The 14,240-nt window shown below is 43.5% G+C and overlaps 1 protein-coding gene across 1 annotated transcript; it reads right to left on the bottom strand.

Annotated features, from left to right (window-relative positions):
- Positions 1 to 1,031: 1,031 nt before the first annotated feature.
- LOC108789389 (alpha-1-antitrypsin-like) lies at positions 1,032 to 6,128 on the bottom strand. The gene is made up of 4 exons (XM_018559388.1): positions 5,392 to 6,128; positions 3,072 to 3,333; positions 1,856 to 2,003; positions 1,032 to 1,220 (listed from the first exon to the last, which is right to left on the bottom strand). The coding sequence occupies exons 1-4, from the start codon at positions 6,122 to 6,124 to the stop codon at positions 1,032 to 1,034; spliced, it is 1,332 nt and encodes a 443-aa protein (XP_018414890.1). The 5' UTR covers positions 6,125 to 6,128.
- Between the last annotated feature and the right edge of the window lie 8,112 nt (positions 6,129 to 14,240).

Genomic DNA, 14,240 nt, shown 5'->3' with positions numbered 1-14,240 from the left:
AAGCCAGCCTCCCTGCCAATCAGGAAGCCAGGCAGCGAGTTGTTTGGCTCCATGTTGTTTGGCTGGCTTGATTGTGATTGGCCGAGAAAGCCAACTTCCCAGCCAATCAGCATCTAGCCGGCTGTTTGGGAGGTGGGTCATTACTCACTGCCCAGCTTCCTTATTGCATGGGAAGCTGGCTCCATGTTTCCCTACAGCACTGCCGGTCAGAGGTAATCTTCCTCTGACCGGAGGTTCCGGTATCGGGGAAGGTATACTCGCCCAAATACTCGGTATCGGCACTGATACTAGATACTAGTATCGGCACCGTGCATCCCTAGTTATGTCTCGTTCACACCTAGGCGTATAGCATATGCGCGTCTGTCACGTGACCGTCGCGCGTTTTTTACCGCGATTCACGGTAAAAAAGTTGCGCGACCGTCGCGCGTTTCCGAAAGCTACTTGGCTGTATCCCAATGGAAACGCGCAACAAAACGGTCCAAAGTAGTACATGTACCTTTTCAGGCGTGGGCCGTTTTGTAGCGCATTAGGGACGGGCGGAAATACGCCAAGGTGGGAACCAGACCCATTGAATACAATGGGATTTATATTTTTAAGCGTTTTGTAGAGCGTTTGTCGAGCGTAGAACGCGCTACAAAACGTTCAGGTGTGAACGAGGGCTTAGGAGTCCTGTCCTGTAGATGTAGTGACATAGGGGGTCGAAGGACCGCACCACAGCTCATCGCAGGAGACAGAAGCATCCAAAACGACTGGAAGAAGACATAGGGCTGCGGGAGAAGTGGTTATGGCAGGTCTTCTTTTGCAGCGACCTTTCTTTGGGATGTTTGTATACCCGGGCAGGGTTGCACCGAGGAACCATTGCCACTTTTATCTTATGTGTCGTATGCATGCATGTTACTTCTAGATTGCTTAGGTTTTGCACGGTTTTAATGTAAAAGAAGGCCCACAAAATACCACATATAAAGTAGTCAACAAATGTTATATCAAAGTATAATCTTTATTTAGGACGCAGTGATAACATGCGCAGGAAGTTATTTTGCTGGGTTTGCAACTTTACCAATGAAGAGAATGCTTCTGGTGTCGTAATTATATATAGTGAATAGGAATGGATGGTCCAAACGAATCTGAGAAGGAAGTCTCATTGGAATGGCCTCCAACACAGTGGTTGCACCAGCCTCTGTTCCCTTCTCATCCACATTGATCTTAGCTTTGTGAAGAGCCTGCACAAGAGAAACAACACCAAATTAAGTTCTAGTTGATATGGCGATTCACTGTTTTTCTTAAAGTGTCTTCTTGGGTAAAATAAAATAATAAAATTAACTGAAAGCTTAGAAAAATATTTGATGGCCTGCCAGAAACCTGGTGAGCTCTTCACAAAAAAAAACTCCCCTTCTTCTCATCACAATACCACAGAGATGGTCTGGGCAGAGGTCATAACACTTGGTGCAGTGCAGTAAAGGAAGGAGCACAGGATGTTAGGAGCTCACTGTATTTCTGGCAGGATCAGAAGGTATTTGCCTGTACTTGCAGCAATAATAAATGGGACAAACATTGGAAATGTGCGTGTATTGCAGAGATGTACTGAATATGGTTTTATTGTTATTATTTTGCCCAGAGATTACTTTAAAGTTTAATTTTAGGCACAAATTAAAAAAAAAAAAAACACCATTTCATGCAATTTTGTATTCTACGAAGCAAATATCCTTTTCATTAAAATGCCCTCCCCCCCCACCCAGGACACATTTATATCCTGAAAACTATTAAATGAAAATTAACATAGAAATAAAAGGTTGAAATGCTCACCTTAGGAACCCCAGTGATTCCAGAAAGGTCACCGCCGCTGGAAAATAATTGCAGTTGAAATTTTCAGGTCGGGAGCCCCAGTGATTCCTGACAGATCCGCACTGTCGGAAAACAGATCAACTATTCCGAATTTAGGTAGGACTTCCTTTAGGTCAATGGAACCAGAAATAGAAAACTTGGGGATGCTTAAATCCACGATGCTGTCCGAAGAAAGAAGAAACAATGGGGTGTTAGCAGGAAATACTAATTATTACTTGACATCAAAAGCGTAAGTGCAAATAAAAAAATAAAAAAAAAACATTGGTATTCTTTTTTTTTATGGCTGAGCCCTACCCAGCAGCTTGCCGTTTTGAAGTATACATCGACCCTTCCCTTGAAAAAGCAGTAAGCAGTAGATGAGCAACTTAATAAAATGGATCCTAAGGGGTGGGGGAGGAGGAACAGGCATCCCAGGAAAGAGTGTTGTCACTGTTGTGTGATGCAGAGCATCCCTGGAATCCTTCCAGCTAATAAATGAACTTTGCACGATATTCTAATTATTCGAGTTTCACCTGTATATTCTTGGCTTATTTCTTGCAAGAGATCAAGGGATGCAAGTTTGCATTTTGGAAGGATGCTAGGGCCACATTCTTTGATAGCTTCTTGTATTTGTAGGGGTGGACTTCTCAGCCAGTTGGAGGACAAAAGAAGAGAAGGAAGTGCTGTGTCAATCATGAAGTTGCAAAGCTGAATGTGTACAGGAAGCCTACAAGACTGCAGACAGGAAGCGGCAAAGGAATGAACACTGAGAAGGAGAAAAGACAGGAAGCCTACAAGACTGCAGACAGGAAGCGGCAAAGGAATGAACACTGAGAAGGAGAAAAGACAGGAAGCCTACAAGACTGCAGACAGGAAGCGGCAAAGGAATGAACACTGAGAAGGAGAAAAGACAGGAAGCCTACAAGACTGCAGACAGGAAGCGGCAAAGGAATGAACACTGAGAAGGAGAAAAGACAGGAAGCCTACAAGACTGCAGACAGGAAGCGGCAAAGGAATGAACACTGAGAAGGAGAAAAGACAGGAAGATGGAGCACAATCACTGAGGTTGTAAAGCTGAATGTGTACAGGAAGCCTACAAGACTGCAGACAGGAAGCGGCAAAGGAATGAACACTGAGAAGGAGAAAAGACAGGAAGATGGAGCACAATCACTGTCTGTCAAAGAGACAGCACACCCCCCCCCCCCCCCCCCCTTTTTCTTTGATATATAGGAAATAAGACATTTCCTTACTCCCTGTGTTTGGATCTTTTCCATTTCTTCACTATGTACTTCAAGTTTGCCTCAACTTCTTCCAGTTTGCCTTCGTTGGGTAGGATGAATAAGGCAGAGGCGTTCCCTTTGTAGGGGACAGCTACGACGGTTGCTTCGTCCAAGACCGCAGTTTCGTAATTGCCAGTCCTGGACAGGAAAGGCACCTTCACAGTCTCATCCTTATTCACATGGAAATCTCCTTCTTTGGTAGATTTCTCATCAAAAGGATTTTCCCACTTTCCTAACAATAAATATACGATAAATCAATATATATATGAATGAAAAATACATTAATTAGGTGAGCACCTGTCACAGGAGAAATCTGTATACTGAAGCTTTTGTAGGTTTATAGGTTAATCCTTGGGTTACATTCATCCACCATCTCTAGCTGTCTTTTTCCAGTGTGGCAGAAAGTGATGGCAAATGTCAAATTTTACGGTTGTTGGTAGAACAGGAGAGCAAATCTTCCAATGGGGACATTTGTTCCGGTGACAACTATCTAAGGGTATTTAGATGGTGTTTTTAATCAATTTCTACTGTATGTAAAAAAATTATCTTTAGATTTACTGTAACTTATAGTACACTCAGCGCCCTCATACCAGAGATCTATGTTGGTCATGATGGTTTAAGCCACTGGTTGACAGCCGGCCGAGCGCTGCGAAAGGAGAGCGCTGTGTTTGTGGGCTTATGGGGGGGGGGGGCCCAAAAAAAAATCTTGCACCAGGGCCCTTTGTTCCCTAGCTCCACCACTGTTCCCCACCCCTGGTTTAAGCTGATGCTCTAACTTTCTACCTAATATATTGTCTGTTTTGGAACCAGTGGTTGCTGCACTTGAGAAAAAAAATTAACACTAGAAAGTCCTCAGTGTTGGTTTGACCTGACAAGTTAGGAGTTGTCAATATCTGCATATGCCCATTCCTACAAACCTATAGGGAGACCTTCCCATCATTATATATATTATTGATGAAAGGGGTCACCACAACAAATAGAAAGGGTGAACCATCGGGGACACAGACAGAAATTAAAACATTTGATAGAGGTTCTGGTCTTTTCTTATTATGTTCAAAACTGATTAAAAATCTTGTGTATATTCATTTTAAGCAAACACAACAGTACAGCTGGCATGGGTGAAGCTCTGATCCAGCCGTGAGGTCCTGCTTCCTGAAAGTGGAGCTACTTCACCATAATGATGCACAGGTGTGCTGTACCTTGGAGTTAGAAATGTAGATTTTACAACATGACCAGATCCATAAAGAACAGAATACCAAAAATTTCATTTCATCTCCATTTCTAGCTAATGATGGCTGGGTCTGGTCAGTGAACTCTTACAAAGGAGTTGTCGGCATTTCACAAGAATGGCAAAGAAACTTTCAGGAGTGGGTTATCCTATACCTTATAGAGGGGGGGCCCATTAGGTAGATCGTGATCTACCAGTAGCTCTCAAAGCCGATGCTGGTAGATCCCAAAGGGTGTGAATGGCGGCCCCTTTATTCCATTTTGGTATATTTATTTAGCTGTGCACACATGATTACCTATTAGTGTGAGCCTGCTGAGCCAAGCTCCCTGACACCTTTCTGATGGATACCGGTGGTTAAAGTGCTATGTATTACATCAAAGAATATACTTTACACAGCCTGTTGCAAAATACAGCAATGTGAGCCAGGAGAGAGAGCGGGGAGAGACAGACAGGGGAACGAGGAGAGACAGCCAGGAATGAGAGAGAGGAGAGACAGCCAAAAGAGCAAAGAGAGACAGCCAGGAGAGAGAGAGCGAGGAAAGACAGTCAGGAGTATGAGCAAGTCAGGAGAGAGAGCGAGGGAGTTTTTTTTTTCCGTGGCTAGATCTCATGTAGCTCGTCATTTGAAAAGTAGATCTTAACACAAAAATTGTGGGCACCCCTGCCTTATAGCATGGGTCATGTTGGGGGGTACTTACTGGGGTCAGACAAAAGCGAAGACAGCCCTAGAGGGGATCCCTGGATGTTAACAGGAAATCTCCCATGATAGACTACAATGTCACATTTAGTTTACTAATTTGTATTGAGATTGTAGTCCATCCAGGGAGCGAGCTTGGAGCAGTGACTACTTTACAAGACACACAGGGACCATGGGGAACAAACGTAGCCCCCCTCCAGAAGGAAGGACAGTGTCAGCACCAATTCAGAGATGATTTGAGGACCTACAGCCGAGTGATACACAAAGAGCTTTATGTTTGTTAATAGTTAAGGTACTTGAATGCATTTTGAAAAACATTTAAATCCTTTTTAATTTTCTAATATAATGTAATTTTGTTGACTTACCTCTGAAATAGATGAAGTTAATAAGAACTAAAGCTGCCTCTTTGCTTACACTGCTCAGCACATCAACAATATTGCCATTTGTTTCCTTTTCAACGTAGCTGTTGATTTGTTTTGTAGCCTCTTCAGTATTTTGGAAGTCTACAGTGAAGGCTTCGGTATCGTAGAGATTGTTGCCATTGTTAAGAAAGTCGTCAAGGATTTTCCACGCATTACTAATAAAAAGGCCATTCCCACTGTTGAGTTGCAGCTCACTGTCCTCATCATTCAGCACCTCCAGCAGATGGTGGAAGCCTTCATGGATTTCTTTCTCAGGGATCTCAGAGGTGTTGAAACCAATGCCTTCTATGATCTGGTCATGGGTATTGGCTTTGGCACCGAGGGACAAGAAAGCCAATGCTGTAGATATACTTACTGGGGAAATGACAATGTTTTCTGATGGATGGCCTAATGCTATTTGTCTATAGAGATCAAATGCAAATTTGGAATTGCTAAGTGCTAATTTAAGGCAGGCAAGTGTCTCATTTGAATGGTGATGGTGCTTGTGGTGATGATGGTGGCGGTGGTGGCCATGGTGATGGCCATGGTGGCGGTGGCCATGGCGGTGGTGATGATCACCTTTCTTCTCGTGGTCGTCTTTGTGTCCACGTTTCTTCCCCTCGTCCTTGTGGTGGTCGGCAAAGACCACTGAGCAAAAAAGAGCAACACTTAATCCCAGGATCAGTATGGCCCTCATGTCCCTTAAGAGAGAAGAAAATGCAATGGTAATCTTGAACAATAGCTACTGTAGTTAAAAGGAGACTATAATAACTTGGGGTCAGCTTGATTATTTGAGCTCTTTAAAAAAAAAACTGGCTTTTCAGGATAGAAAGTAAAGGGGAACTGACAACACATGAAAAGGAGTGAGACATCCATGTTCTGGCTGGATTTAAAAATACAAAATATGTGCAGTATTTCAGATTTGCCTTACTAATAGGGTTCAGGTTCAGATTTATTGCTACTGTAGCTTCACACCAAATCCTGTATAGGCATTGAACTATAGCCAGCAGGCTTAGCAGGCCCTATAATAGGGCTTTTGAATACGCCATCTCCCTAGTTAGTACTAGATTGAAGATGATTTATTGGCTCACTCACCCACTGTCTTGCTGTACCTCCTACGGAATTCAACATCGGAATCTAATAGCTTCAATTCCCAACTCTGCGTCACCCATCTATCATTTTAGCGAAGCCCCACACTCGACGCTAAGGGCCATACTCTTACATGTTCCACTGATCTTAGAATAATGCTGCAGCTGGAGTAAGACCCACTGTGTTGTCTTCGAACTCCCCAGTCCTGCGTAGAACCAAATTATGAAAAATAGGAACTTACAAGCTTGGATGTCCTAGGACGTCAAACCCAAATATCACTACCCAAGTTATATAAAAGCATCTGCCGAGGGATTCAAAGATGAAGTATCACTTTTGTGCAGAGTGACCCCTCCAGAAGCAAAAAGAATTGGTCCAAAATCCCTTTAAAAGTTGAACCTCTTAAACGTTGCTGCCAATCTAGCCTACAACGTCTCGACCTCCAAAACCTGAGTTTAATTCCCTCTTAAGCCCTCATTCGCATGACTAACAGCCGGCCCGTACAGATCCGTGCTGCGTGCACGGCTGTATCGGGCTGCTCTCGTGTGAATGAGCGCTAAAAGTGACACTAAACTCAGGAGTTAAACCTGAAAAATGCACTAAAGTATCCTAACTATTAACAAAAATGTATCTCATTTGTTTATCAATTGGCTGTAGGACCTCAAATCATCTCTGAATTGGTGCGGGCACGGTCCTCTACTTCTGGAGGGTGGCTACTTTTGTTCCCCATGGTCCCTGTGTGTGCTGTAAAGTGGTCACCACTCCAAGCTCACTCCCGGGATGGACTACCATCTCATGTTTAGTTTACTAATCTGAAAGGAGATTGTAGTCCACGCCAGGAGCGAGCTTAGAGCGCTGACTACTTTACAACACACACAGGGACCATGGGGAACACAAGTAGCTCCCCTCCAGAAGGAAGGACAGTGTCAGCACCAATTCAGAGATGATTTTGACTAGATTTGATCTACAGCCGAGTGATACACAAATAAGATACATTGTTGTTAATGGTTAGGGTACTTGAATGTATTAAGATTTAACTCCTGAGTTTCGTGTCACTTTAATACTCCTCGGGCCAATAAAAAAGTTGGCCTACCACCCTTCACCCCCTCAATCCACCTATCAAAAAACTCAAGAGACCAACATGTTACACCCCATATAAAACACTTGATGGGTGCAGCCGACTGTTTTATAGCATGTGGGAATATCTCTTTTTTTTTTTTTGCAATGTTCTTATGATAACCTATACATAAAAAGCAATGACAATTATTGTATGCATCATTTTAAAACACAACAATATTAATAAAATATAAAATATAGTGATCTAGAATCTCCCTTTAAAATATTCCAGGGGAATCAATTTTTTTCACCGCATAAGTTGCATTAGTGAAATAAATGAACTTTGCACGATATTCTAATTATTCGAGTTTCACCTGTGTATATATATATAAAAAAATATATATATATAAAATTGTTAAATAATTAGTAGGTTTTGTATACTCACTCGCTACTGAATTCTGAGGTCCTCGGAGAATTCTGTGATCCAATGGCCTGACTTGACCACTTATATAGGATATATGTACGCACTATTATGCAAGCCAGAGCCTCTATACCTTAATCAGATAACCTTTCCACTGTGGGCTGAGCAAATATTGGACAAATACATCCCCTGGCGTCCAGATTATCTCCAAGGATGATGCTTTTGGACTAGTTAGCTTAAAGCTAAACTCCAGGCAGATATAAATGGAACTAATTCATTCATCTTTGTAATAATTGTTACCCCATTAAATGTATTTTGCAGGCAGTGTAAGTAACTGAATTTGATCTGGTATGAGCCTCGTGCAGCCCCTGTAGAGTAGAGCTCACAGAGGTGAAGGTAAAACCAGCAATAGGAGGCAATCAGGTGTGCTTAAAGTGACATTAAAGGATATTTTTTTCCCTCCCCCCAATGTTAATGTCAGCACTTACCTTAAATGAGGTTTCTTAATCCGATCTTCCTCTTCTTTCCTGATGTTTTCATCTGTCCCTCCAGCGGCTCTCCGATCCAGCGCTGACTCCTCTGTCCCTCCGATCCAGCGGTGTCTGCATGCGGGTGCACGCGTCCATAGACTTACCTTGCTTACCTCTCTGCTCGTCTCCCGGCTGAGAATCCGAACTGCGCATGCGCCCGCCCCATGACGCTTTGCGGCCGCCCGAGCAGTTTCGGATTCTCGGGCGGGAGCGCGCAGCGAAAATGAGGTAAGTTTAAAGCCGGTTGGTAGAAGGTGAGATCAGAGTGACAGAGAAAGAGGGAGATGGACCCATCCGTCTCCTTTCACTCTCACAGGCTGGGCGTGGGGAGGAGACCTGTAAGTGATAATTAAATGGCAGAGAAAGATTGAGGAGTCCTCTCCCCTTCCAGGAAGGGCTGCGTTGTGTAAAATTCAGGACTGAATGGACAGAAAAAAAAATCTGTGGGCAGATTAAACAGTTCTTGTGTATGTAATTGATCGGTGCATTCAGCTGTCTGCCTAGAGTTCAGCTTTAAGGCATGTCATGTAAACATTGCAGAGCACAGACAGAGGGGGCAAATTGCAGTAACCAATAGAAACAAGCACATTTTTAGGGCAGAACAATGAAAGATGATTGCTGCTGGTTCCCAAAAAATTGCATATATATATATATATATACACTATATTGCCAAAAGTATTGGGACACCCCTCCAAATCATTGGATTCAGGTGTTTCAATCACCTCCATGGCCACAGGTGTAAAAAAAAACACGCACCTCGGCATGCAGACGCTTCTACAAACATTTGTGAAAGAATGGGTCGCTCTCAGGAGGTCAGTGACTACAAGCGTGGTACCACTGCATTTTCAGATTTATGGCCTTGTAAAGATTCCATCCCTTTAAAATCCCTGGAAAAAAGCCAGCTTGGCCAGCAATAGACATGATATATCTGGGAACATTTGGCAAATATTCAACAAAGGCTCTTTAGTGAAATTGTTAACAGCCTCACCTTCAGTCTGGTTATAATACTTATAAGGGTATATAGAGAGGGTGAGATACAGAGAGCACTACAAATCTGAGGGACCAACCCTACCCAACTCTGACTAAAACAAAAACATTTTTTTGGCATAAGAAACACTTTAAACTACTTATGTTTTATTTGCTCTTTGTAGTGTTGGAAGAAATTCTAATTTTGACAGAGAAAACAAGAAACTACCCTATTAAAAGCAACTTTATTACCTAAGGAGTTCCAGTTTAGTCTTCTGTACCCAGATCGGAACACTCTCAGTAGTTCTCGGATGTGAGAGTCAAGCAGTTGTGTTTCAGCTTCATTCAGAGATGTCATCAGTTTCTCATAAGAAGTCAATATTTGTTTAATGTCATCAATGTACCTAAAAACAGGTTTACATTGTCATAACAGGTCTTATGAAACAACCTCCGGTACTCAGTGTTTATTGTGTTACATTAACTGCACAAGTACATGTAGGATAATTTCGGTAATTTTTCCTTAATATAGTAAAAAAATAAAACCCCCAGTGGTGAATAAATACCACCAAAAGAAAGCTCTATCTGTCCCCAATAAAGGGTATAAAATTCATTTCAGTACAGCGCTGCATGACGGAATAAATGTCAGTTAAAGTACCGCAGCGCTGAATACTGAAAAATGGCCTGGATGGGAAGGGGGTTTAACACCGCGGATGTCAACTGGTTAACATATCAAAAATATCATATAACAAATATGATATTTGATCTTAATCAGCATACACATTATTAATAATAATATTAGTGTTCTACAGTAAAATCTCAGTTATCCTTTATTCAACTAACCAGAACTCTCATCTAACCAGAAAAAAAAATCCCCTGTGTGCTCACTGATCTGCAGCATGTATTATCCTGGAAATGATCTTGTGCCTATTTGTCTTAATTTGCTTTTGATTACTGCATTTCAATATTAATCTGAAGTCAATACAGAGTTTATGGTATAGTATGGGGGTATAGTATGGGGTATATTATGGGGGTATAGTATGGGGGAATAGTATGGGGTATAGTATGGGGGGTAGTATGGGGTGTAGTATGGGGGTATAGTATGGGGTGTAGTATGGGGGATAGTATGGGGGTATAGTATGGGGGCATAGTATGGGCTATACTATGGGGGTATAGTATGGGGGTATAGTATGGGGTATATTATGGGGGTATAGTATGGGGGAATAGTATGGGGTATAGTATGGGGGGTAGTATGGGGTGTAGTATGGGGGTATAGTATGGGGTGTAGTATGGGGGATAGTATGGGGGTATAGTATGGGGGCATAGTATGGGCTATACTATGGGGGTATAGTATGGGGGTATAGTATGGGGTATATTATGGGGGTATAGTATGGGGGAATAGTATGGGGTATAGTATGGGGGGTAGTATGGGGTGTAGTATGGGGGTATAGTATGGGGTGTAGTATGGGGGATAGTATGGGGGTATAGTATGGGGGCATAGTATGGGCTATACTATGGGGGTATAGTATGGGGGTATAGTATGGGGTATATTATGGGGGTATAGTATGGGGGAATAGTATGGGGTATAGTATGGGGGGTAGTATGGGGTGTAGTATGGGGGTATAGTATGGGGTGTAGTATGGGGGATAGTATGGGGGTATAGTATGGGGGTATAGTATGGGGTATATTATGGGGGTATAGTATGGGGGAATAGTATGGGGTATAGTATGGGGTGTAGTATGGGGTGTAGTATGGGGGTATAGTATGGGGTGTAGTATGGGGTTTTGGGGTATAGTATGGGATATAGTATGGGGGTATAGTATGGGGGTGTAGTATGGGGGTATAGTATGGGGTATAGTATGGGGTGTAGTATGGGGTATAGTATGGGGGTATAGTATGGGGGTATAGTATGGGGTATATTATGGGGGTATAGTATGGGGGAATAGTATGGGGTATAGTATGGGGTGTAGTATGGGGTGTAGTATGGGGGTATAGTATGGGGTGTAGTATGGGGTGTAGTATGGCGTATAATAAGGGGTATGGCATTAGTTAGACCTATTTTTAATAGTAACTCTCAAGCAACCAGAAACTACATTTATCTGGACTCTACCAGTCCCTGTGGATGCCGGAAAACGGGGAGTTTACTGTAGTTAGTACTGTGTGAGTACATTGTGGCGTTATTATGATTTTTTTTTAGATAGTTTAAAGCCTTGCTCTCAACTGGTGGGTCGGGACCCAAAAGTGGGTCGAGACCCCATGTTCAGTGGGTCGCTGCATGCCCCTTAGTACCAGCTCCCTAGCCTCCCCCTTAGCTCAGCACTGTGCATTCTTACACTGAGCAGCCATTCAAAATATGCTGCCCAGCTCCGAGTGTTGACTTGAGGTGGGCTGGGGGTATGGTCGCGAGGAAGCTGCATCCATGCGTGTAATGCTACTAGCTTCCTCGCATGTCCTGTAGAGGTGCCTGGACCGGATTGAAATCACATTCTGGCTCCCGACACCTCTACAGGGCGCGCATGGGAGCTGTACAAGCAATGCACATATGGATGGAGCTCCATCACAGCACAGCAGCCCGCACTGCCGTGCGTTCCATTGCAGTGCAACTTGGGTCGCGACTTAATGATCAAGGACAAATGTGGGTCCTGAGGTTACACAGGTTGAGAACCACTGGTTTAAAGTAACACATATGGTTCTGTTGTTCAAATGCCTATAAAAAGGGTCCTGTGAGCCCATATTCTTTGCACACGCCTGAATTGCTGGTTGTCGCTGGCCAGCTGAATAAACATACTTCTTGAAGATCTGCCTGGTGTCGATCCTCTGTTTATTCTACTTCCCTCTCCTCAGTGCTCCTCCACAAAAGTTTCATCTCGCTCCGGGAAGTGAGTCGCCATGGGCATGATTGCTTGATATCTGGGGGCAGCAGTGAGAGTGAGTGTTATTTTTGGGGGTTTTTTTGCATGCTGGCTGGTGACACTCACCAGCCAGCATACAAAAAAACCCCCAAAAATAACACTTTGGGAAACATTTTGCTGTTGTACTGTATAAAGCCCTTCCATGTGCACCTTGATTTAAAGCTGGTGATAAGTTGATGAGTGTGTATGCCATTTGTTTTGCTTGACTGATTTGGTGCAGTGACACACTGGGGGTCTCAGCTGCTGTTGTGATGTGCGGGGTCCCTTGTGTGTTCCTCTGCCTTTAAGCAGGTTGGGCTTCCTCCTGGCGAACTTGTACCCAATTTTATCTTTTGCTTCAAGATGGAGACTCTCATAGTTTAGAGTTAGGACCGCACTATACAGAGGGGCCTTGGGGCGGCTGTGCGGCTTTCACATATTCTGCAGAAGACGTGTATCTAAACCTCTGCTTTTAACCTTAGTATGGGGTTTTTGTTTTTGCATGCTGGCTGGTGAGTGTGCTGGGAAACTTTTTTCTGTTGTACTGTTATTTTTGGTTGTTACCTATGTCCAGATTCCTGAACTTGCAACCATCTGCCCGCAAGATGGCTTGGTTTTTACTAGGCATGCACCAATACCGTTTTTTTGGTATCAAGTACGAGTACCGATGCTTTACTTTCGGTACTCGTCGATACTGAGTACCGATACCGGTGCTTCCGCTGGCATGGAGCCATCTTCCTGGGCAATCTGATTGCCCGAGAAGCTGGCTCCATGTTGTCTGGCCGGCTTGATTGTGTTTGGCCAGGAAACCAGCTTCCCAGCCAACCAGCATCGAGCCGGCTTCCCGGGCCAATCAGGAAGCCGCGCGGCGAGTAATGACCAGCCTCCCAGCTTCCTGATTGGCCGGCTCGATGCTGATTGGCTGGGAAGCTGGTTTCCCATCCCAGCAGCATCGAGCCGGCTGTTCAGGTCAATACTCGCTGCCCCCCTTTCTGGCTCCATGTTCCATCTTCCATCTGGCTCTATGTTGATATCTTCCTCTGACCGGAAGTTCTGGTATCGGGGAAGTTATCGGAGCATTTGGGCGAGCTCGAGTACTCGCTCAAATACTCGCTATATGCACAGATACCAATGCTAGTATCGGTATCGATGCATACCCAGTTTTTACCATGGCAAAGTTTCCTATGGCATGCCAGTATACAGTAAGTTATATAATTACACAATGACTGGCTAATAACACCATTGATTATTGATCCAATATACCCAATTGTCTTGGGGGATCACAAATAATTTTTTTGTGCTGTTGGAGCACCAAAACTCATATTTTTTGCCTTCCTCTGGATCATGTTTGCCCATAGAGTTCTGTATATGGATGTTTTCAGTTTATTGATCTATCCATTTTTTTATTGGTTGAACTTGATGGACTTAGTAAGTATGTAACAATCTCCCTATTACAAGTTGCAGATTGGCTTTTGTACACCCAGATTATATCCCCTTATTATACAGTGGAAGTGGATGATTATACTGAATCGTTTGTGCAACTCACTAGACTCAAAGCCTGAGTTGGCGTGAGTTTGCAAAATCCTTGACCCGGGTCACCTGGCCAAATGTTAGTTGGACTAAATCTTGTCACTCAGTACAAATACATACAAGTGACATGAGCCCTCTGTTAATAATAAGCCTATATCTGCTTTACTGTGTGTTTAAGGGCGATGTTAAGTAAGCAGGTTTAAAGCCCAAAGCCAAGCGGACTCTGCTCTCCACCCCCAGACACCCCCACCAATCCTTGTGTATGTTTTTTTTTTTTAACTTACCTTCTTCACATGTTTTCAGGCCAGTCACACGATGAGCTGGGTCCTCTTCCAC

This window comes from Nanorana parkeri, unplaced genomic scaffold, assembly GCF_000935625.1.
Source record: "Nanorana parkeri isolate BGI_ZX_2015 unplaced genomic scaffold, ASM93562v1 scaffold392, whole genome shotgun sequence".
NCBI classification, from domain to species: domain Eukaryota; kingdom Metazoa; phylum Chordata; class Amphibia; order Anura; family Dicroglossidae; genus Nanorana; species Nanorana parkeri.
The sequence above is the reverse complement of the archived record's forward strand: the minus strand, read 5'-3'. Positions and strand labels throughout refer to the sequence as shown.